This window comes from Siphateles boraxobius, unplaced genomic scaffold, assembly GCF_051911475.1.
Source record: "Siphateles boraxobius isolate OS27281-9 unplaced genomic scaffold, OSU_SipBor_1 11, whole genome shotgun sequence".
Lineage (NCBI taxonomy): Eukaryota > Metazoa > Chordata > Actinopteri > Cypriniformes > Leuciscidae > Siphateles > Siphateles boraxobius.
Genome location: NW_027508711.1, coordinates 9,849,408 through 9,871,275, shown reverse-complemented (window position 1 = coordinate 9,871,275; position 21,868 = coordinate 9,849,408). Strand labels below are relative to the sequence as shown.

Here is a 21,868-nt window from a genome sequence, read left to right as displayed (position 1 = left end):
GTTTTTTTCCTTTACACACACATTGCTGTGAAGTCAAAAATGGAACAGACTTTACCTCATAAAAATCACAGAGTGTGTTTACTCAGTCTAAATCAATCAAACGATGTCCAGTCGCGTTCTCACGGTATTCCTGTCACCAGGTTAAATGTTGGACAGTATACTGTTAGTCTGATCTGGTGTCATTCCTGCTGTAACCAATAGCAAAATGATCACATCACTGGGAATCAGGGTGAGAAAAAATTCCCAGGAGTCCCCCTGTAAAGTGCACAAACATAGAGGATTCATTTTGGGACGTCGTCATGTAATATTTATGCTGATGATGATTACTGATCTAGCTTAGGTTTTTGATCTCTTAACCAATCATATTCATAAACACAGAGATGAGAATCCATGCCATTGGCATATCTTGTATTATGTAATTTGTGACAATTAATTTAAGGGGTGGTCACAACACTTTTCGTTCCATTGACTTCCATATAAATGCTTTCGAATGCGGGAGACAGGGAACACAAGCTCTAGCTCAACGAAGAAGTTTTGCATTTTACTGCGTTCCAAAGCCAATTCGTATCATGTGAAGATGTGTAAAAATTAGAAGATTGATATGCCAGCATGACAACAACTTTAAATCTGCAGAATTGCAGTGTTTTGCATTAAAGTGGAGTAGATTGCATAATTGTAAATTGAGTGACTGTGGCAAGCAGTGCAGGGCCGAGAGCTGTGGGCCGGTGGCGTGAGTGTTAATGAGCATCACCTGCGTGCCACAGCGGTCTCGAGTCCCACGGAGGAGCTCTGGCAAAGATAAAAAGAGTCACAACAGTGCAAGATGGCTCTGGGCCCCACCCTGCTTGCCACAGTGACATCACTTTGCGACCGCTGCAGTGTCCATAGACATTTAGAGCACTCAAAATCTAGTGTGACATGCATGGCTATTCATAGTTTTCACATGACGACACAGACTTATAGAAACGCCCTCCTGGATGGCAAAAACCAGACTTTCCTCCATTACCCGCCAGTCATTTTGACCAGGTTTGTGCTAAGGGTGCGTTCTCCTGGGAAGTTCATATTTATGAGGTGGGAAGCCGTGTTTACTTTCGTCGGAGTAAGATGGCGGTGTACCTTCAATTAATTAATTACACAAATATACAGCAACTTATATACAAATATACAACTCTACTTTTAGAAAATGATCAAAGAATGTGCATCAGGTGTCTTTTGCCTTTTTTATGTTTTAATTCATTTATGAAGCCAATGTAAATTTTACATATTATATTGTTATATTATAATGCTATCATATTTTGTGCAGGCAATTAGCTTACTTCGTTGTAACTATAAAATCCTGACAAACGTAACTGCGAAATACAAGTATTGTGGTATTGTGGTATTTGTAGTGTGGTATTGTTTGGTATTGTAAACATCAGGGCTTAATGAAAATCCCGAGCTTCCCACTCGTATTTACGAAATTGTCATGGTGTTCATGTGCATTCAACTCGTAAATACGATCTTTCCGACATGACTTGAACACACCATAAGTTTAATGTAGCAAGACCGTGATATTAAAAGACCAAATTCAGTATACACCTTATTGATGATGCAAACTATATACAGGCAAGCAGGTTAGGGGTAATACATTACTTTTAAGTTAAGTAACTCAAGTTATGTAATTAGATTACTTTTTTTTTCAAGTACAACAAAATACTTTTCAAATAAGCAAAATTTTTCAAATAAGTTACTTTGTTTTCCCATGTATTGACTGTTAGCTCTCCTGTCCCCACGTTGAGAGAAATTAGGAGTAAGTGCAGAGGCGTTGTGTGCACTGCGTAAACATGACGCTGCTTATTGTAGTTCTGGACTAAATTTAAGCATGAATTTATTCATCTCACTTGCACAAAAACAGATTCAGTGTTCCTCAAAATGAATAAAAAACAAATGCAAACTCGGAACATAATGCAAACCTGCAATAATTAAATATGTTAAATAATATAAATTACTTTATGTATTTAATCAAACCTTATTTACCAATCAATCATACTACTGTACAGTCATGAATTTCCATTTCCTTCAGCCTGGGGCTTATTCCTTTCAATTTTGGTGTGAAAGGGCCTTTTGCCAAAAATATAACTTTTTCTTTTGCTATTAAAAAACAAGCAATCCCAGCCCAGATGAGAAACAGTAATGCATTTGCAACGTAATGCATTACTTTCCATAAAAAGTAACTAAGTAACACAGTTTGCTACTTTTTTAGGGAGTGACTCAATATTGTAATGGATTACAAAAGTAACTTTCCCCTTACACTGCAGGCAAGCAGATATAAACATACATAGTTTTTCGTTGAACTTTATCCCATAGAAAACCATTATAAAGAAAACGTTTAACCATTTAGCACATATTCTGGGTTCATCTGCTCGCCTGTATATAATATGCATTATCAGTATACTGAATTTGATTAATACATTAAAGGATCTTTTAAATGTTTTTCATGTTAAATGTTTTAGAATATCCTGCCGTTTTAGATTAAAATACTGCTGCAGTGCTGTATATGGACCACAAGTGCCCAAAACTTGCATTATGTTCACATATTATATTATATTAGAGTTAACTATGTTGTACTATGCAAATCAGACTTTTCCTATTCTTTCCATTACATTGACTGTGGCCTATGCACCTGCTCAAACCCTCGTTTGTTTAAATATTCAAGCCCACCACATCTTGTTGTATAGCCCACACTGCAATAAAATGAGAGAAATGAGCTGAGAAATCTCAGCAGCAGTGCCAGCTTATCTGAAGGACCCTTGGAAACCTATTCTGATACCCCTCCTCGCTTTAAAACCTGAGGCAGTTTCCCTCAGCCTGCCTCAGTGTGCCGGCCCTTATATAGACAGCAGACATTAGGTAAACTGAAGGTAGACATTAGGTAAACTGAAAACAGGCACTTTTCAGTCAACAGCTGTATGCACAACTGCGATATCCTTCTCTGCACTGGCACTGGGCACTCCACTGCAAGATTGTGTGCATAACTGTTTTATGTGGACAGGGGGGCGGTAGGGTTTACAAAAAGCAGCTGTTGGAACACAAGAAAATTCAGGTGGTGCGGTGTTGGATATATTTGTATTACTTTGATAGAGTTAGATTTTTAGGTCAGAGATCCTCAGCTAAACAAAACGCATGCCAAGTCTGCATGTGTTCTTACTAGATCAAGCCTTATCAATGGACACAATGTTCTCAAGTTTTTCCTCAAATTACTTTATCAGCTTAGCATAGGCAAATATCTCCTTTGTTTACGTATAGTTATTTTTATTCCACATTTGTTTCACCACATAACTACATATTCCTCCATCAAAGTGGCCGTGCAAAACCATTTCAAGCTAGTTTTGTGAAAGGCAATAAAAAAGACTTTCTGTCCAATTACGGGATGGTAATGCAGAGAAAACATCCTTTTCTAGTATATATCCACCTCTTAAAAAAAAAAAAAAACTTTGACATTTGGCTGAATCAGCTGTCAACCTCTGATTCAGAGTGTAACTGGGTCAGCAGATTGCTGGCTTATCGCTTTTCACCCAGGCCAAACATAGCGTTCAGCTTGTTTTAAAACTGTCTGCTTTTTGGATATCAAGTTCATGTGTGTGTTAATATGGGAAACTTTTCAAAAGAGACAAAAGGCGTTTGCCTCTCATTTTAGAATATGGGAGCATCATGTTTTCCTTTTTAGTATTGCTTACTATAGGGCAAGCATCACCATTCTACAACCCCAAATCAAAAACAGTTGGGACATTTTGTAAAATGCAATAAAATCAAGAATCTGTGATTTGTTCGTTCTATTTAACCTTTTATTAACTGACGAAAGAACAAAGAAACGTTTTCCAATGTTTTCACTGACCAACATAATTGTATTTTGTAAATATGAACAAATTTTGATTTTCATGGCTTCAACACACCCCAAAAAAGTTGGGACGGAGACCAAATAAAAGTGAAAATATTATCCAAATTAGATTATCCAACTCTTTTGAAACAGTCCACAATGAGCAGGTGAATTGGTAATAGTTGAGGGTATCATGTTTGGGTGTAAAAGTCCTTCTCAGTCTTTTAAAGCAAAGATGGGTCATGGCTCATCACTTTGTGCCAAATATCTTGAGAGAATTGTCAAACAATTAAAAAATCACATTTCTTAATGCAAGATCGCAAAGAATTTATGCCTTTCATCATCTTCCATACATCATATTGTCACAAGATTCAGGGAATCCAGAGAAATCTCAGTCTGTGTAGGGCAAGGCAGTAGACGTCTGTTGAATGTGCGTGACCTTTGAGCCCTCAGATGGCATTGCTTAAGATACCATCATGCTAATCCGTTAAATACAGCCATATGTGCTCAGGAGTAATTTGGAAAACAGTTTTCACTGAACACAGTCTGACTCTGCATCAAGAAAAGCCACTTGAATCTCTGTTACGCAAGGAGAAAGCTTCACATCAGTTCTATGTGGAGATGCCGGCGAGTTCTCTGGGCCTGAGCTCATCTCAGATGGTCTAGAAGACAGTGGAAATGTGTGCTGTGGTCAGATGAGTCCAAGTTTCAGCTTGTTTTTGGGAGAAAATGGACACCGATTTCTCAGTCCCAAAGACAAAAGGGACCAACCAGACTTTCACCAGCGACAGGTGCAAAAGCAAACATCTGTGCTGGTATTGAGGTGCATCATTGCAAACGGTATGGGTAACTTGCATTATTGTGAAGGTACCATTGACATGGAGGCATATATTTGGATTGTACAGAGACAAAAACTGCCATCAAGATGACATCTTTCCTGGGAAGCAAGACAATGCCAGGCCTCATTCTGCACGTGCTACAACTGAGTGGTTTCTAGACACTCTGCACCATAGAAGGGATTTGCCTGCCTGTTTACTGCAGTCCAGATCTGTCACTTATGGAAAATATATGACCCATCATGAAAAGGAGAATCAGGCAACGACGACCACAGACTGTTGAGCGGATGTCTTGTATCAGACAAGATTGGGCAAATATTCCATTAGCAAAACTCCAACAATTAGTATCCTCAACTCCCAAATGATTAAAAAGTGTAATTAAAAGGAAAGGTGAAGTGACACAGTGGTAAAGTCTGTCCCAACTTTTTTGGGGTGTGTTGCAGCCATCAAACTCAAAATTTGTTCATATTTACAAAATACAATTATGTTGGTAGGTGAAAACTTTTGAAAACGTTTCTTTGTACTTTTGTCAGTTAATAAAAGGTTTAATAGAATGAACAAATCACAGATTCTTGATTTTATTGCATTTTACAAAATGTCCCAACTTTTTCTGTTTTGGGGTTGTAATTAAATTTGAACAAATTCCCAACCTTAATAAATTCAACTATTTGTGATATGAACAAGAATGATCGCTCACATTTTGTGTAGCTTGTTGATGAAAGCTGTGCCTTTACTTTTTTTTAAAGCAATCAGAATTAAAATGTGTTCCTGGTGGACCATAAAACAAGCTAAGAAAAAACAGACCTACAGTACATTAAAGGAGGGACCACAATATCCTAGAGACTTAGGATGTGTTTACACTTTGCAGGTTTGGTTTGATTAAAGCGAACTCTTTTGCGATAGCTCTGTTAGTGCAGTTAATTAGTTAACTTGTGTGAACGCTGCCATCCGAACCCTGGTGCGCACCAGACAAGCGGACCAAGACCGATGTAAAGATGGGTCTCGGTCCGCTTCCAAACAAACTCTGGTGCGGTTCGACTGAAATATTAACGCAACCAAAGACATGCAAATGAACCAAAACAAGATGCAATGTCACCAGATGCGACCCTAAAAAGGGCAGAATGCTCAAGCATACCTGTTTTTTCTCGTCATAGGAGCTACATTGCCCAATTAAGTTCGGTACAGGCGTCAGAGCCGCATCTCCGCATCTCATTTTATAAGCTCTTTATGAATTCTCAGCTTGTCAAAATGCTTGTCATATGTCTGCACATATAACAAGAACATTTAGCTTCACACACAGCATTGTTTTAGATTTTCATAAGTTCTGTCGCAAAATGTGGGGAATTTTGGACTCCTTATGGACTCAACAACCCTAGCAACTACCCAGAACACCCTAGCAACTGCATGGCAATCTCCTCTCCGAATGTTCTAGAAACTAAATAGCAACACCCTAACAACCACCGATAACTCCCTTTGAACCGCATATCAACTCCATAGCAACACCGGACAACTATCCAGGACACCCTAACAATCACTAGCAATGCCCTAGCAACCCCTCTCCGACTGCCCTAGAAACTGTATAGCAACACCCTCTCTAAATGCCCTAGAAACTACATTACAACACCCAAGCAACCACCCAGAACACCCTAGCAACTGCATGGCAATGACCTAGCAGCCACATCACAATGCAATAAAAACCACTCAGGGCACTTTAGAAAAACACAGCAACATTCTGGTAAAGTTTTACACAGGCAAACGCTCTCACGTTTTCAGAAAGTGTAAAAAACTGGTTCCATGTCTAATGATGCAAATTTACAGAGACAGACTCATTATTAGATCTTTTTACAACTAGCATGTTCATTTTAATGCTTAGTTGTCAATGCTTTCTGCACATGATCATTGCACAGTTATGGACATGGATGTTGTAAAGACCATCCATTCATTCTTCATTCTTGATTACTGAGATATGCTTCTAGCCAGCACTTCCCTTCTGAACCTCCAAACACACACATAAAGGTATTCACATGTACACAGTTTTACATTGAATTCAAATAAGCGTCTATCAGTAGAGGAATGACCTAATCTTATTCCTTGCCAATAGCCTGAAACACAACTAGTGCTTGAACGCAGACTTTTTGGCAAAACTCCTCCAGACCAAACAAGGAGTGCTAGACAATCTGGGTTTAAAACTCAGCAAGGGGTGGGGAGGGGGATATGGTACCTTTCCAGAAAACCCCCTTGGTTTCTTTACAAAATTTGACACAAACTGCCAGAATGTATGTATGTGCAAGAATCTAGCATGCAGTTGCGAGCAATTTTTACAACAGTCCATGAGTGTAAGTGACCAGTCATATAGAATGATAGCTTTGAAGATAACTGTCAAGATAAGACGTTCACTGCAGTTTTAGCATAAAGTATGAATCAAACTCAAATCTTCTGGACGTCATTCAGCCTAAAAGACTGTTTGAAGTACATGACAATTTATTACCTATTAAGGAGAGAAACAACTTAATTTATGAAAAGGCTATTTATGTATTGTATTATGTCCCAGAGTTGTAAGCCTCCATTCTCAGAGGTCTCATTGAGCCTTAAGGATGCACCAATATTTCAAAAGTCTTCATGACTTTGCCGTCAACACCCCAGTTAGATCTAAAGGCTTTTGGTCTAGAGGGGTTATTAAAATCTGTGTTGTCAACCTTCAATAATGTGTTCCAACACACACCCATTCAGTGTTTTTCCATCACATACATGATTTCATGTGTTCCTCAGGGACTCATATGTTAATAACAATAGAGTGATAGCTGGAGGCTGTCCAAGTGGCCAAGCTCTCTTCCTTCTTGAATGATTGAATAACTTACACCCCCATAGCTGGAAACAATAGATCACGTAATAACCTTATCTGGAGTGATTTCTTAATGCTTTTGATTGGATAAAAAAGAAATGCTCTCCATGAGAATATCTGGCAGACGTTTGTCTTGGTGAGGTAGATGTTAAGAGAGAGGGAGATTTTCTCTCTCTCCCTATCCTCAAATATCTGTTGTTATTTTTTTGGCTAAGGCTTTGACTCGTGTTGGCAGAAGTGACCCAAATAAATGCACTAGCACCACTCATTTAGGGGGGTTAGGGGTGGGGTTAGAAAAAACTGAAAAAAACAACATAATGTACAAGACCCAAGTGTGCTAGTTTCCCTAATTACGTAGTGTTTCTTCATCCTTACTTTTTTTTTTCTCTCTCTCTCTTTCATACTGACCCCCCACCCCTTATCCTTCTTGTTTAAGACATGGGTGTGTAATGATTTGCTTTTGGGGGATAAAACCCACAGTTTGGAAGTGGAGAGGGATATTTCAGAGCAGGATGGCCCGGAGTAAGGTACCTCTGCTCTTGCATGGATTTCTCCTGCTGTTTCTGTGTAGACCCTCCCTTCAAGGAGGTAAGATGTCTTCAAACTCATTTGGCTTATTCTATCTTATTGCATTACAGGTGTACTGCTGTTTTGGCAATAGCATCACACGCTCTCTTAATATCAGTACCATATTGCCAACAGTGGATAAAGTTATTTGTTATCTGTATTCTGAATGTTTTACAGGTAAAGGATGGATGAATAAAAAGTAAGCAATTGTTATTTAAAAGTCCTTTACTGAGGACATGCTGTGTTTTATTGTTGCAGGATGGTTTATTGTGTCAATGAAATTTGACTCAAGTCTTGTTTCTGCATTATCTTTTAATCTTAATTAAACTTACAGCGATAAAGCAACATTGCCCACTCATGATTTGGTAAAGCTACAAGGTCTTCAAATAAAATGAGCTGATATAGCAAATATATATTTGATTTAATCATACTTTTTAATTTTTGGATTATGTGGTTTAAACTAAATATTAGTATTAGAGTGAAATCTGATGTATTGGCATTTGATGAAAGTTTTTGATACAAAGACAAATAGTACTACATAAAACCAGATGGATTCTTATAAACATTGTAAATTGCATTTTTAAAGGATTTTAATTCACTGTTTATGTTTTTGGATAAAACAAGGTTTCCCACTTGCCATCTTTTAGTCATGTGAAAGGAAAGATCTGAGAAGTTCTAGTCCAGATCATTACATTATACACTAACAACCCATAAGCTTGTCCCAGAGGGTTTGTAGAACAGAGGACTTGAGCTTTTTAGTTCTAAGCTCTTGGATAAGGTCATGTATAGGATGTTGTTCTTCATATGAATCACATCCATTCTCTGTTCCCCTATGCCTCCAAACCTTAAACAGCCAGGCGAGAGGACACACAAACGCATGTGGTAATGCATTTGATGCTGTTTGAGGCTTCACATAAAAGACTAGATGTGAAGATTAGATAGAACCCCTTTGGGAATGTGGCATCATCACTGAGTGAAGGACAAGAATGGTCCTCATAAACTGGTAATGTGTTGCAGGAGTGAGATCCTAATATGCATCGTCTGACATAAAAAAAAAATAGTTTTTAAAGGGTTTGCAGTGCAGTGATATTCACAGCAGATTTGGTCATTTCTACTAAAAATGTTTCAAAAAATATACTCTTTATTCCCCTCTTATCAATTTCTGCTTTTCTTTGTAGTTTGTCACTTCAAACACACAACTAAACGCTTCCTTATGTCCTCAGTCTGGCATGCTATCCTGCATGGGACATTAATAAAGAAGTTTATTAATGTTCTCTTTCTCTCTCAGGTTTCTACATACCAGCTGGTGCAGGGGGAGGAGCTGGAGCTGGATTAGGGGCTGGAATCGGAGGTGTTGGGCCAGGAGTTGGTCCTGGAGGAGTTGGGACAGGATTAGGTCTAGGTGCTGGTCCTGGTGGATTTGGAACAGGGCCAGGAATTGGCATCAGACCTGGAACTGGTGAGGTTTTACATTTATTCTTAAATAATTTGTGTGCAATTAGTGTCTATAGCTTGCATATCAGTGCTCTATCAATCCTATATATAATTGATGTATATAATTTCTATATGGGGGGCAAGGTGCTGGACTGGGTATTGGAGGTCTTGGGGGAGTTGGGCCTGGTGGTGGAGGGCTTGGTACAGGAGGACTTGGTACTGGTGGATTAGGCACCGGAGGACTTGGAACAGGTTGCTGAAATTTTCTGCACATATTACTTGTAATGTACCTTAAACTGCCGTTGCTGGATTGAAAGAAAATTAATAAACAAGTGTCATTTTTATCATTTACTTGTATTAATTGTATTATCTTTCTGATTAACATAATAAACTATTCAAGGGCATGCTAACAAGGCACAAAAAGGACCTAAATATGTAATAACCAATTTGATGTTTTCTAATAGGGCCATTTGTCAAGCCACCTAAAACAGGTGCGTTGTTAACTCATGTTAAAATTTTGGATTAATGTTATTGATAAAGATTGCCAGAGACATTGATTTTACATCAGATGAGAAGTTCATTCTGTCAACACAGGAGGATATCTACCAGGAATTGGACCAGGTGGTACAGGTGTTTTTCCTGGAGCTGGATCACTTGGACCTGGAGGAGTTGGTCCTGGTGGCATTGGACCTGGTGGCATTGGACCTGGTGGCATTGCTCCAGGAGGTATTGGACCTGGTGGCATTGGTCCAGGAGGTATTGGACCTGGTGGCATAGGTCCAGGAGGCTTTGGAGCTGTGGGAACTAGACCTGGAGGGACTGGCCCTGGTGCTGGTGTTGGAACCGGAAGCCTTGGAGCAGGTATTATTTCTTAAAAAGTAATTTTACTAATAAGTAATCAAACATATCTCAACTATTCCTTAACCAGGTTCTGCTAGTCTTTGTGGGATTGTAGAATAACTCAATTACCTTAGCAAAATAATACTGGAAACTTCATATTTGGTGGGTAAGGGTAGACTGAAATTGATCTATTTCAGGTAAGCACTTTATTCACTCACTCTATATTTTTTATCTGTAGGTGTTGGTGGCAAACCCCCTAAACCTGGTGAGTGGGAGAAAACTGAAGTTAGTAAAGTGCTTGTATATATTTGCAATTTTAACTACATACATTAAATAAAGCAAACAATGTATTGGTTTCATTGAGGTTTGCATGAGTCTTGCTTCCCACAAACAGGTTATGGGGGTATTCCAACCACTCTTGGAGCTGGAGGTCTTGGTGGTGCTGGTGGTCTTGGAGGCCTTGGACTGAGGCCAGGGGGTGCTGGCCTTGGAGGTTTAGTACCTGGTGGTTTTGGTGTTGGTCCAGGAGCTGGTGGTTTTGGCACAGGACTACCTGGACAAGGTAGAGATACTCCACTGTACTCCACAAAGTTAAACTTTAAGGTAGACAATCTTTTATAGTGATGTTTCTACGAATTTTAAAAAAAAAATCAGGAGTTGGCGTGGGCTCTGGTGTGGGAGGGCTTGGTACTGGTGGAGTTGGAGGTGCTGGAAGAGGTTAGAAATTTAATAAAACTACTGTAAATGTTAACTATTTATGTATATTTAAAAGCATAACACCAAACATATAAGGTTTTGTTTAGAGCATTTTTTTTTCATTTCCTGCTTCTAGGTGTGGGAGGAAAACCCCCCAAAACAGGTTAGCAATCAGTAAGATGCACTGTTTAAGATTTATTATTGGACTTTGGTCTTTATACAGTGAGGAATTTAAGGTAGATTCACCCCCTATGTTTTTTACAGGTTATGGAGGCCTTGGTGGCTTTGGACAAGGTGGCATTGTTCCTGGTGGATTTGGACCAGGTGGTGTTGGACCAGGTGGCATTGTTCCTGGTGGTGTTAGACCAGATGGCATTGTTCCTGGTGGAGTTGGACCAGGTGGTGTTGGGCCAGGTGGCATTGTTCCTGGTGGAGTTGGACCAGGTGGCATTGTCCCAGGTGGTGTTGGACCAGGTGGCTTTGGACCAGGTGTCTTGAGTCCTGGTAAGACATCTTTATTATTAATAGTAGACAAAGAACAGTAGTTGTTTTAATGCTTTTATACTGATTCTTTTCACAGTACAATTTCATTAAAATAAATAATTTTGCATTGTCACAGGAACTGGCAGAAAACCTGGGAAACCAGGTATGATGTAAATATAAAAAGTATTTTGTAATTACAACAAAAAAACTGTGCACTCACACTTCAAATCCACATTCTGTTTTCGCTATGAAAGTTACTATTTCTTATTCATTCTTATAGCTACTGCATTCAGAAATATCTTTAGTTTGAAAGCAGCAAAATGTCAGCGGTTTTGAAATGCATGGTCTTATGATGGTCTAAATTTAGGTTATGGCTGGCCTGGGGGTTTCGGTGGTGGACAGTTTGGAACAGGAAGTCTTGGAGCTGGAGATCCCAGGATTGGTGCTATTCCACTTACACCTGGAGGTGCTGGAACAGGCTACCCATCAGGTGGTAAGGATACACTTTCTTTCCTCCTAGGTTATAGACATAAAATAAAGAACAATTTACTGCAGTTATGGAAAACTGGGATAAAATGTTACAATAAAACTAAGACCATCGTTTAAAAAAACTATAAAGTGATCATATTTTTCTTTCCGAGGTAAAAATGAAAAAGGAACGTGTTTTGCTGCTTAAAAAATGGAATTTGATTTTAGGCAGCTATGGAGGATATGGTGGGGCTGTAGGTCTTTATCCTGGAGCTGGAACAGCTGGCCAGAAGCCACCAAAACCAGGTAAAACAAGATCTGTGGACATGAGTATTGGCATAAATAAAGGTGTGATACTTTGTTACTTGTGGTTGGACACAGATCTTGATTAAAGCATCTTGTTTTACATCACAGAAAAAAATGTCTTCTTGGCAAAAGAATTAAAGCATATTTTTTCAAGAAAACATTTTTAAACTGCTTGATCCTTCTTAAATGGGATTTGTACCTGGTGGTGCAGGGTTTGGTCCAGGTGGTGCAGGATTTGGTCCAGGTGGTGCAGGAGTTCGGCCTGGAGGTGTAGGAATTGGACCAGGAGGCACAGGAATTGGAACAGGTGGTGTAGGAATTGGTCCAGGAGGCACAGGAATTGGACCAGGTGGCACAGGACTTGGTCCAGGTGGAGCAGGAGTTGGTCCAGGCGGAGCAGGAGTTGGTCCTGGAGGTGTAGGAATTGGACCTGGTGGCACTGGAACTGGAATTGGAGGAGCAGGAGTTGCGCCTGGTGGAGGTAGGTTTTGAGGGCCATAATTGTTCAACTGATTTATTTATTGAAGTATCTTAATAATAAATATTATCATAATAATTTTTTGCAACTTCATTATGGCTCCTAGCACCTTTTCTCCCCCAAACTGGATTACCTGGAACCGGGACTGGCACTGGGGGCAAAGTCGGAAAGACTGGGAAGGCACCAGTGCCAGGTAATTGGTGTGTGTTGATAGAGCTCCTCTTTTCTGGAATAGTTTTAACAAATCTTTGATAAGAAAGCATTGTTTTATACTTTCTCTTTTTCTGCGTTAAAAAAAGGTGTTGGGATCCCTGGGTTATACCAAGGGGGTATTGTTCCTGGACAAGGCGAGTGACTGAAATATTTGACAGTTACAAGATTTTGCCGTGTTTCCAGAATATTCACACAGATATAACACATCTGCATTTTTTTATGTGTAGGCTTTGGTGGTAGAGGCATTCTCCCAGGTGTAGCCACAGGATCTCAAACTGGTAAGTTTTACTTAATTTATAGTTTATTTATAGCTTTATAATTTAAAGCTTTATCCAACAATGAAAATGCTTTCTGAAGCGCTCTCTCCTATTTTGTTGTTTTTAGGGCAGCTTGGTCAAGGTGCAGTTGGAGCCAATGGTAAAATCAATTACTGAAAGAACAATTCTTTCAATAAGGTATGAAAACTACTTATAACAGAGATCACTTCCATTTTCTCTTGCAGGAGGCCGCGGAGGTTTTGGTCAACAAATACCAGGCGTGTTCCGTGGATATCCTCTTATATCACCTAAGTCTGGAGGTAGTAAGCATTTAAAACTGTCCATTTATCCATGGTAGTTATTTAAATTTGATATAAACCATCATACACTATACTTTCCAAATGATTACAGAGTTTTAGAGTATTTATAGAAATTTACTTTCTACCTCATTCAAGGCACAAGCGCTGCAAAGTCTCAGGCTAAAGCTGCCAAGTATGGTAAGTCATGCAGGAACAATATTTCAATACATGTCAAAAGAGCATGCTTGATATTTTTGACTCTCTTTTCAGGTGCTGGTAGTGTTCCTGGTCTAGGTGGTGGGCTTGGTGTAGGAGGTGTACCTGGTGCAGGTGGTGTGCAAGGAATAGGCGGTGTTCCAGGTGGGGCTGGTATACCAGGCATTGGAGTAATTCCTGGAACTGGTGGAGCAACTCCTGGAGTCTTATATCCGGGAGCTGGTGGTGTTTATCCTGGAGGTAAATTTAGGGTTTACTATAAATAGACTGAAATATTTCTAGATTATCTAAAACAGTGACAATTGCTCAAGTATTATAATATCTATGAATTGTCTTTCATCAGGAGCTGGGGCAAAAGCTCGGAAATATGGTAATATATTCTTGTTATATACAATCACCTGGCTGACAACTGTCTCTTTCATGGAAATGGATAGGTGTTAATAAATTACAGAGGATATAAGGGTGAAACCAAATCTTAAATCGTATGCCTTGTGAAATTTTTCATCAGTTACTTTAAAAAGTAGATATGAAAAATTTATTTGATTGTTGATTTTGCTTGTTTGACATTTATCATGCAGCATGTAGCAAATGCTCTTGGCAAATATAGAAACAGAGAATCATCCTAATTTCTATTAATTTTGGGTTGTCTATTTTACAGCGTCAGGTATAGGAATTGGTGGAGCTGGAGGACTTCCTGGTTCTGGCTTGGGAGTGGGTGGCCTTGGAGCTGGAGGACTTCCTAGTTCTGGCTTGGGAGTGGGTGGCCTTGGAGCTGGAGGACTTCCTAGTTCTGGCTTGGGAGTAGGTGGTCTTGGAGCTGGAGGACTTCCTAGTTCTGGCTTGGGAGTAGGTGGTCTTGGAGCTGGAGGACTTCCTGGTTCTGGCTTGGGTGGTCTTGGTGGACCCCTCGGTTCTGGTTTAGGAGCTAGTGGACTCCCCGCACCTGGGGTTGGTCCTGAAGGTATCTTGAAAATAATAATATTAGTTGAAAATGACTTTATTTTGCTGCTGAAAGTTAATATTATTATTAACCGCACAACAATGTCTACTATTCTGTCATTTTTTAGGATATGCTGCGGCTAAAGCAAGAAAATATGGTATGACTTTACATTCTGCATTTTGAAATGTGATAGATCTATTGAAAGGCAAATAAAAATTAATGGTATTGTTAAAAGTCTTCAGTGTCCATAAATGATATATATCTGACTGAGCAACTCTGCTCCTGAAGAGTTACAGTACCTTCCTCTCCACCTAAATTAGGGTGCTGAAGATTACTTGAAAATTACAGTAAGGTGTGTTCAAACAGGGTTAGGTCTGAACTCAGGAGGGCATATTTAGGCCCTAGCTCTCCAGGAACGAGGTTGACTATACCTGCCCTAGCTTTTCACAGAATGCATGAGAAATGATTTGTCATGATTGAATGCTATGCAGATTTGTTAAGTATTATGTATGCAATGAGATTCCCCAACCTTATTGTAGGAGGTCAGTTAAAATTTCAGACTTCATTCTTGGCTCTTATTAAGCAAAGATAAAAAGGAAAATATTATAAATGTCCCTCTTAATGATTTAGTAAATAATTGTATACCCTACATCAGGACTCCTCAACTAGTGTCCCACAGGCCAAATCCGGCCCTAATAATTTTTTATTAGATCCTCTGATTGTTTTAGATTAAATCACTGTATGATATATCTGTACTCTCCACCCAAAACTCAAGACTTTATGATTTTAATACATATAAATTGTGAGATTCTCTTAGATTCATAGAAACCGTAAGAAAGGAAATACATTAATATTCATTGATTGCTTTGTAGCTCAGCTTGGACGTCATGGTGGGACTTTAGGTACTGGAGTATTACCAGGAGGAGCAGCCGGTGGGTCTGGTGTTGGACTTGGTGGACTACCTGGTAGAGGTCTTGGGACTGGTGGGCTACCTGGTGGAGGTCTTGGGACTGGTGGGCTACCTGGTGGAGGTCTTGGGACTGGTGTTGGGCTACCTGGAGGTGGATTTGGTGGATTACCTGGTGGAGGAGCTGGTGGTCTTCCTAGCGGTGGTTCTGGAGGACTTCCTGGCTCTGGTAAATTTATAATTATTTACCATCATATTGTATGATGTTTATACCATCATATTGTATGATGTAAATTTTATTATAACGTTTTGAGGTCATATTACATACTCCGATGCTTTGCAGGATATGCAGAGGCAAAAGCTCGTAAATATGGTAAAACAACAGTTAATTCAATCCTTCAACATTCTGTTAAAATCCTTTTGATGGTTTTATTGATAGCATTTATTATCCAAACTTTATTGTAGCTTACAACCAGATATATTATTTGTGCTTTTCTAGGTCTACTTGGTGGAGGTGCTGGTTTAGGCCCAGGCACTGGTGTCGGACTAGGTGGGGCAGGGGGTATACCAGGACCTGGAGTCGGATCTGGTGTGGGTTACGGTCCAGGAGGTGTACCCAGTGGTGGGTTTGGTCCTGGAAGTGCATTTGGACCTGAAGGTAAATCGGTATTTACAATTATTTAAAAAGTAAGTCTAAATAGTTTTGAAAAGACTAACTCTTAGAAAGCTAAAATTTGTACACTGTACTTTTTTTTATTTTTAAATCAGTAGAATACCAGATAAGGTCATGGTAATTTTCCACTAGGACATTATCTGTTAAGCTTACGAACATTTCTTCTAACCATAAAACACAACACAATGCAATGTGTAATTCAAAAAACAGGTAAAGCACCTGTGAAAAATCAATACGTAAAAAAACTTTGTATTCACACAGTACTTAAAAATATTCCCCAATTTTTAAGAACTTTTCTCAGACTGTAGTTTACTCCCATGTGTTGCTCTAGTTAGTTTTCTTTCTTTTTTTAAAGAAAAAGAGAGAAAAAAGAGAAAGAAATGGAGGGTTACCAACCACCGGACTTGACTGAGAGTACCCCTGATAGCCCATAGCATTTCTGTATTTTCCCCTCAACAATGTGGTAAAAGATGAAAATTCTTCAAATTCTTAGGGACCACAAAGATAATGCATTGATATACTTTGCACGTAATATTGACTGTTGAGGAGTGTGAATGAATGTTGCACAACTCAGTTTTACAGCTTTCTCTACACAACTGCCTATTGAGTTTCTTCTATCTAGACAGTTTATGAATAATGTACAAGGTATGTCATTCTTTTAGCAGGAATTCAGAGACAGAAATAGCATCTCTAAAAAAAACTTACAAACCATAGTAATGCAATGTCATAAGAAAATGACAGCTTTGGCCTTTCTTGGAGTTTAATTAAACCCTGGCCAATCTGGAAACCTAAGTAACATGTCTAGCCAGATGACCTTTCTTTGGGTTGGCTGTAAGTTTAGCCATCACATTCCTTGGCTCACTCTAGTGTCTTATCAAGTGTTCTCAGAGGGAAAACTGCATCATTCAAACACACAGTAATTTAAGTTTAGTGTGGTTGGAGCACCATGTTGGTTATCTACTGGATGGTGTTTTAAGCATAGGTAGTTTTTCCATACTCTGCTCTTCTTTCTTTATAGTTCACTAATGTGTAGTCATGCATGACCAGATTGGCCTGGCCAAGGTTTTCTGAGGTGACATCTTGAATTTGCTAGACTGGAGTTTTTTTATTAGCAGGTGAACAGAGGTAAAGATCTGGAGGTTCCTGCTCAGATGACTCTCTCTAGATGGGGAGTGTTGCAGTCAGTGTATTTTTTGAAGGAATGCAGTGATGCACGGATCAGTGGAGGTCCCCACAGGGGCACTAACTGCGCTATAAGACCTTGCTTTTTTTTTTTTTACTTTGATTTGAGACACTGAGATAAAAGAAATTGGAATCACAGTGACACTGTTTTTTAGAGACACAATTAGCTAAGGTTTAAAGGTTTAAAGTTTCAAAATAAGAATTTTACATAGCTTAAACCACTGAAAAATCATATTTCTTCTCAAACATTGTCTTCTTATATTCTAGGATATGCTAGGGCCAAAGCTCGCAAATATGGTAAGGGGAAGTTAAATAATTTTGTTCTCAAAATTTTAGAGTCCATGTAGAAAAATCTAATTATAAATGACATTTTTTCATGCATGATTGAATTTTTTTTTCATGATTATTATTTGCAAAAAGGGGTTCCTGGTGGAGCTGGTGGAATAGGATTGCCTGGAGGATTAGGAGGGTCACTTGGTACCGGAACAGCTGGAGCTGGAAGAGGAACACCAGGTGCTGGAATTGGACCAGGATATGCACCAATCGGTGGTTATGGGCCAGGAGGAGTACCTGCTGGAGGATATGGACCTGGCGCTGGAGGTATGCTGACAAACATTATCCCTCGGTTTCCCAGACAAGGCTTAAGCTAGTCCCGGACTAATATGCATCTTTGAGCTGTTTCAACTGAAAGCAACTTGCAATGGCATATCTTAAAATATGTAAGTGCCATTGTTTTGTCTCAAGATGCAGACCAGTAATGTTTTTTTTTAAGGCACATTTATAAAAGCTACTTAAATGCCTTAATTGAACTAAGGCCTAATCCTGGGTTAGTCTAAACTCTGTCTGTTAAACTGGGCCTGAATTACATGCAGTTAAGAGGCTCTGTTAAGTTTCCATTTCTACATAAATTTCCAATTCTACATTTAATCTTTGTATCTCACTTTGAATGTAGCCTATCCAGGTGGACCAAAGGCTCTTAAATATGGTAGGATATTTAAAATCAGTATTGACATAGGTTTTTTTTCTACAATTTGGCATTAACACTTATTAAATTGCTTTAATCCAGGTCCTGGTGGGAGCGGAGGGGCTCCAGGACTTGGTCTGCAGGGTCAGGTAGGAACCGGTCCAGCAGGAGGATTTGGTACAGGGGCAGGGCCAATTGGGGGTTACGGTCCAGGGACTGTAGGAGGTCCTGGGTCTGGATTTGCTGGAACAGGACTGCCTGGTAGTGCTGTTGGAGCAGGAAGCAGAGGAGGGCTTGGGCCTGGGTATGGAACAGGTGCTGGAGGTAATTTAAGCAAGTCAATTACACAGGCAGTAGAAAATGTGTATTATTAAAGCTGTATCTGATCTACAAATCTCTCAATTTATTACACATAATGCCCTATAGGATATGGACCTGGATCAAAAGCTGCTAAATATGGCAAGTTTAAATATATAATTGTACTACATACACTTACATATGTCTTGCAAGTGGCTGTTGATCATTAGTTAATTTACTCTACATTCATAAAGTTATAAATGTTGTAAAATATTTTATTAATACTTTAGTTTTTTCAAATATATATACATATTTCATGTACATTAAATACTAATATTTAAATGATTATCTTATGTTCAATATCAACTTATTTATATTACATACTTGCATGTAAAAAAATGAAATGTTTGCCTTGGAATGATACAAAATGAGTCTAAACCCTGGAATATTTTGACAGGTTTACCTGGTTCTGGAGGTGTGACAGGAGCAGGAGCAATACCAGGAGTGGGAGGAGGTGCTGGAGGTATGTGAAGCAATTTGACATGCAACTGTTTTTTTTTCTTCTCTCTTTAAAGGGAATCTCCACCCAAAAATGAAAACTCCGCATTTACGCACCCTCGTGTTGTTTCAAAACCTGTTTGCCTTTCTTTCTTCTGTGGAACATAAAAAAAGATCATTTGAGAAATGTGTTTACAAGATTTTATTAATAAATCAGGTTATTTCCCACAAGTGACATCAAAATGTAATCATTCTTCTATCTGTCTTTGAGTATTCCATCCAGTTATGTCGGTTGTGATTTTAAATAAAGTATGAAAAACTGAGAGTATTCCAACATGTCAGCTGGAATCTTATAGACTAATATATTATCCTCTCACGCAGCATTTTGACTGTACCACTTCTACTTTGGCTGCACAAGATCAGAAAGCATTCAGAGATTGCAATATATTTCCTCCTCCTTATCACAAACACTCGCTCTGTCTGGATGCTCTTAAAAAATGCGCTTTCCTGTCACATATCACGTGTAATTCAATAAGCCAACAGAAGACAGGTTAATGTGTATACATGCTGGGTCAAATCGGGGTAAGGGGCAAAAATCTAGCTGTGTCGATCAGTTTATGCTTAAGCTGTTTATGACCATACTCCGATAATGGAAAACGGGTTAACGTGTTTAGATGAGCATATGTATTGTTAATGCATATTAAGCATAATCGGCTTATTAAGCATATTCGGGTTAAGATATTATGTGCATGTACAAGTGCTCAATAATGACAGAATTTTCATTTTTGGTTTGAGTATCCCTTTAAGATCCCCTAAAATTTGAATAGATTATCAGACATTTTACAAACCCAACTAACAACTGATTTGTATGCTGAATTTGAATAATAAGTTTAGAATACTTTTTTTACAGTTCTGCCTGGAGGGCTTGGGACTGGTCTTGGGACTGGTCTTGGGACTGGTCTTGGGACTGGTCTTGGGACTGGTCTTGGGACTGGTCTTGGGACTGGTCTTGGAACTGCTCTTGGATATGGGGGGTATGGAGGTAAAGTTTTAAAAACTAGATGTGCAATGCTGATCACTAAACTTGAGACATAAAATACTGTTTTAAAACAATTGGTTTAAGCATCTGTGGGTGAATCTCCTGTTTTGTTATATTTCATTCTAAAGGGTATAGAGGAGGACAAAAACCACCTAAATATGGTAAACCACTTATGGTACCTAACTTTCAAAATTAAAATACCACATATATTCAGGATACGATTTGACCCCATGCATCTGGTAACAGGACAACCAGCTGGTGGGGTTGGAAGTGTGTTGGGTGGGTCGGTACCAGCAACTGGTGGAATTGGGGCCACCGGAACTGGAGTTGGAACTGGTGGGTGATCACTGCTAAAATACGACATAACTAAACAACAGTTAATAGATACAGGAATGAATTTCTTTACATGCTCAGCGTTTGATCTAATGTGGTGTAGGTGGGGCTGGAGGTATACAAGGTTCAGGAACCAAGCAAGACAAATATGGTGAGTTTGTGATCTTTGGTTATATAATCTAGCAATCCGTCTCTCCAGTATAATATAATATTACTATTCTTATTTTTCATTTAAATCCAGGGGTACCAGGCATCACAGGAGGACCAACAATTCCAGGTAGTACAGCTGCTGCCGGAACTGATCGTGGAGCAGGTCCTAAACCTGGAGTTGATGGAGGTAATGCAATTATTAATTAATGTTCTTTAATGTACTTTAGTAAGATACTTGCCTGTAATATCCAACATAGTGTCATAACTACCAGTGTTATCTGATCCCTGTTTAGTGATTGGCAGTCCTGATGGTGGAACTCGTGATGGAGGTCAAGGACATTACTTTTTTCCTATCAATTATAGATATTTATTATTTGTTCTTTAGCTGCTAATTTGTTTGTCCCTGCATTGTAATTTTAACATTATGTTAAACACACAGGTGGAACAAAAGCCCCCAAGACTGGTAAGAAAATTTATTTATTTTTCTTTCCACCCCATATATCCATATATCTAGAAAAAAACTATTGTTGTTTTGAAATTATACAAAAAAAAAAAAAAAAAAAAAAAAACGAGCAGGCGATTCCTTTTAGCCACCAGTTTTATTTTGTGATCATTTTAGAATCTGGAGGACCAATAGAGGGATCAGGTGGGTCCATTGGAGGTTGTGTTATAAGTATTTAATGAACAATGGAACATTTTACCTCCTTAAGTTTGATTTCCAACTTTCTGAAAATGATAGGAACTGAGCAGTATATAATATTTTTCAGGTATTACTGGTGGGCCCATTGAAGCTGATGGGCTTGATGGAGCTGCTGGGACAAGAATACCCATCTTAGCGGGAGAAAGACCAGGTAAACCCTTCCTCTTCAGTGAGCTTGTAGACATCCTTATTTTCCATACATTTTTCCATTTATTTTCGGTCACTCTATTATGGACAGATGGACTTGAAGGTGTCAGGTGCTGCCTTTCATATTTATACTTTTCCACTCTCCACTGTATGTAAATGTAGCGACTTACAACACTTATTGTTAAAGTCTATTATAAGCTTAAATCTGTGTTTTAAAGGAATAGTTCACCCAGGAAAGGAAAATTGT

General features: G+C 38.9%; 1 protein-coding gene across 1 annotated transcript; it reads left to right on the top strand.

Annotated features, from left to right (window-relative positions):
* Positions 1-7,906: 7,906 nt before the first annotated feature.
* LOC143702219 (uncharacterized) lies at positions 7,907-21,843 on the top strand. Its single transcript, XM_077195758.1, has 41 exons — positions 7,907-8,122; positions 9,390-9,560; positions 9,680-9,787; positions 10,000-10,026; positions 10,130-10,396; positions 10,614-10,640; positions 10,770-10,937; positions 11,030-11,092; positions 11,208-11,234; positions 11,336-11,575; positions 11,691-11,717; positions 11,922-12,047; positions 12,251-12,328; positions 12,540-12,809; positions 12,913-12,999; positions 13,106-13,153; positions 13,247-13,297; positions 13,404-13,436; positions 13,522-13,596; positions 13,732-13,773; positions 13,846-14,031; positions 14,135-14,161; positions 14,450-14,752; positions 14,859-14,888; positions 15,604-15,867; positions 15,982-16,011; positions 16,138-16,296; positions 17,761-17,790; positions 17,914-18,093; positions 18,446-18,478; positions 18,560-18,781; positions 18,884-18,916; positions 19,212-19,277; positions 20,163-20,246; positions 20,420-20,452; positions 20,538-20,627; positions 20,728-20,775; positions 20,866-20,961; positions 21,068-21,103; positions 21,214-21,420; positions 21,542-21,843. Exons 1-41 carry the CDS (start codon positions 7,984-7,986, stop codon positions 21,775-21,777), a joined length of 4,467 nt encoding a protein of 1,488 aa, XP_077051873.1. The 5' UTR covers positions 7,907-7,983; the 3' UTR covers positions 21,778-21,843.
* The last annotated feature ends 25 nt before the right edge of the window (positions 21,844-21,868 follow it).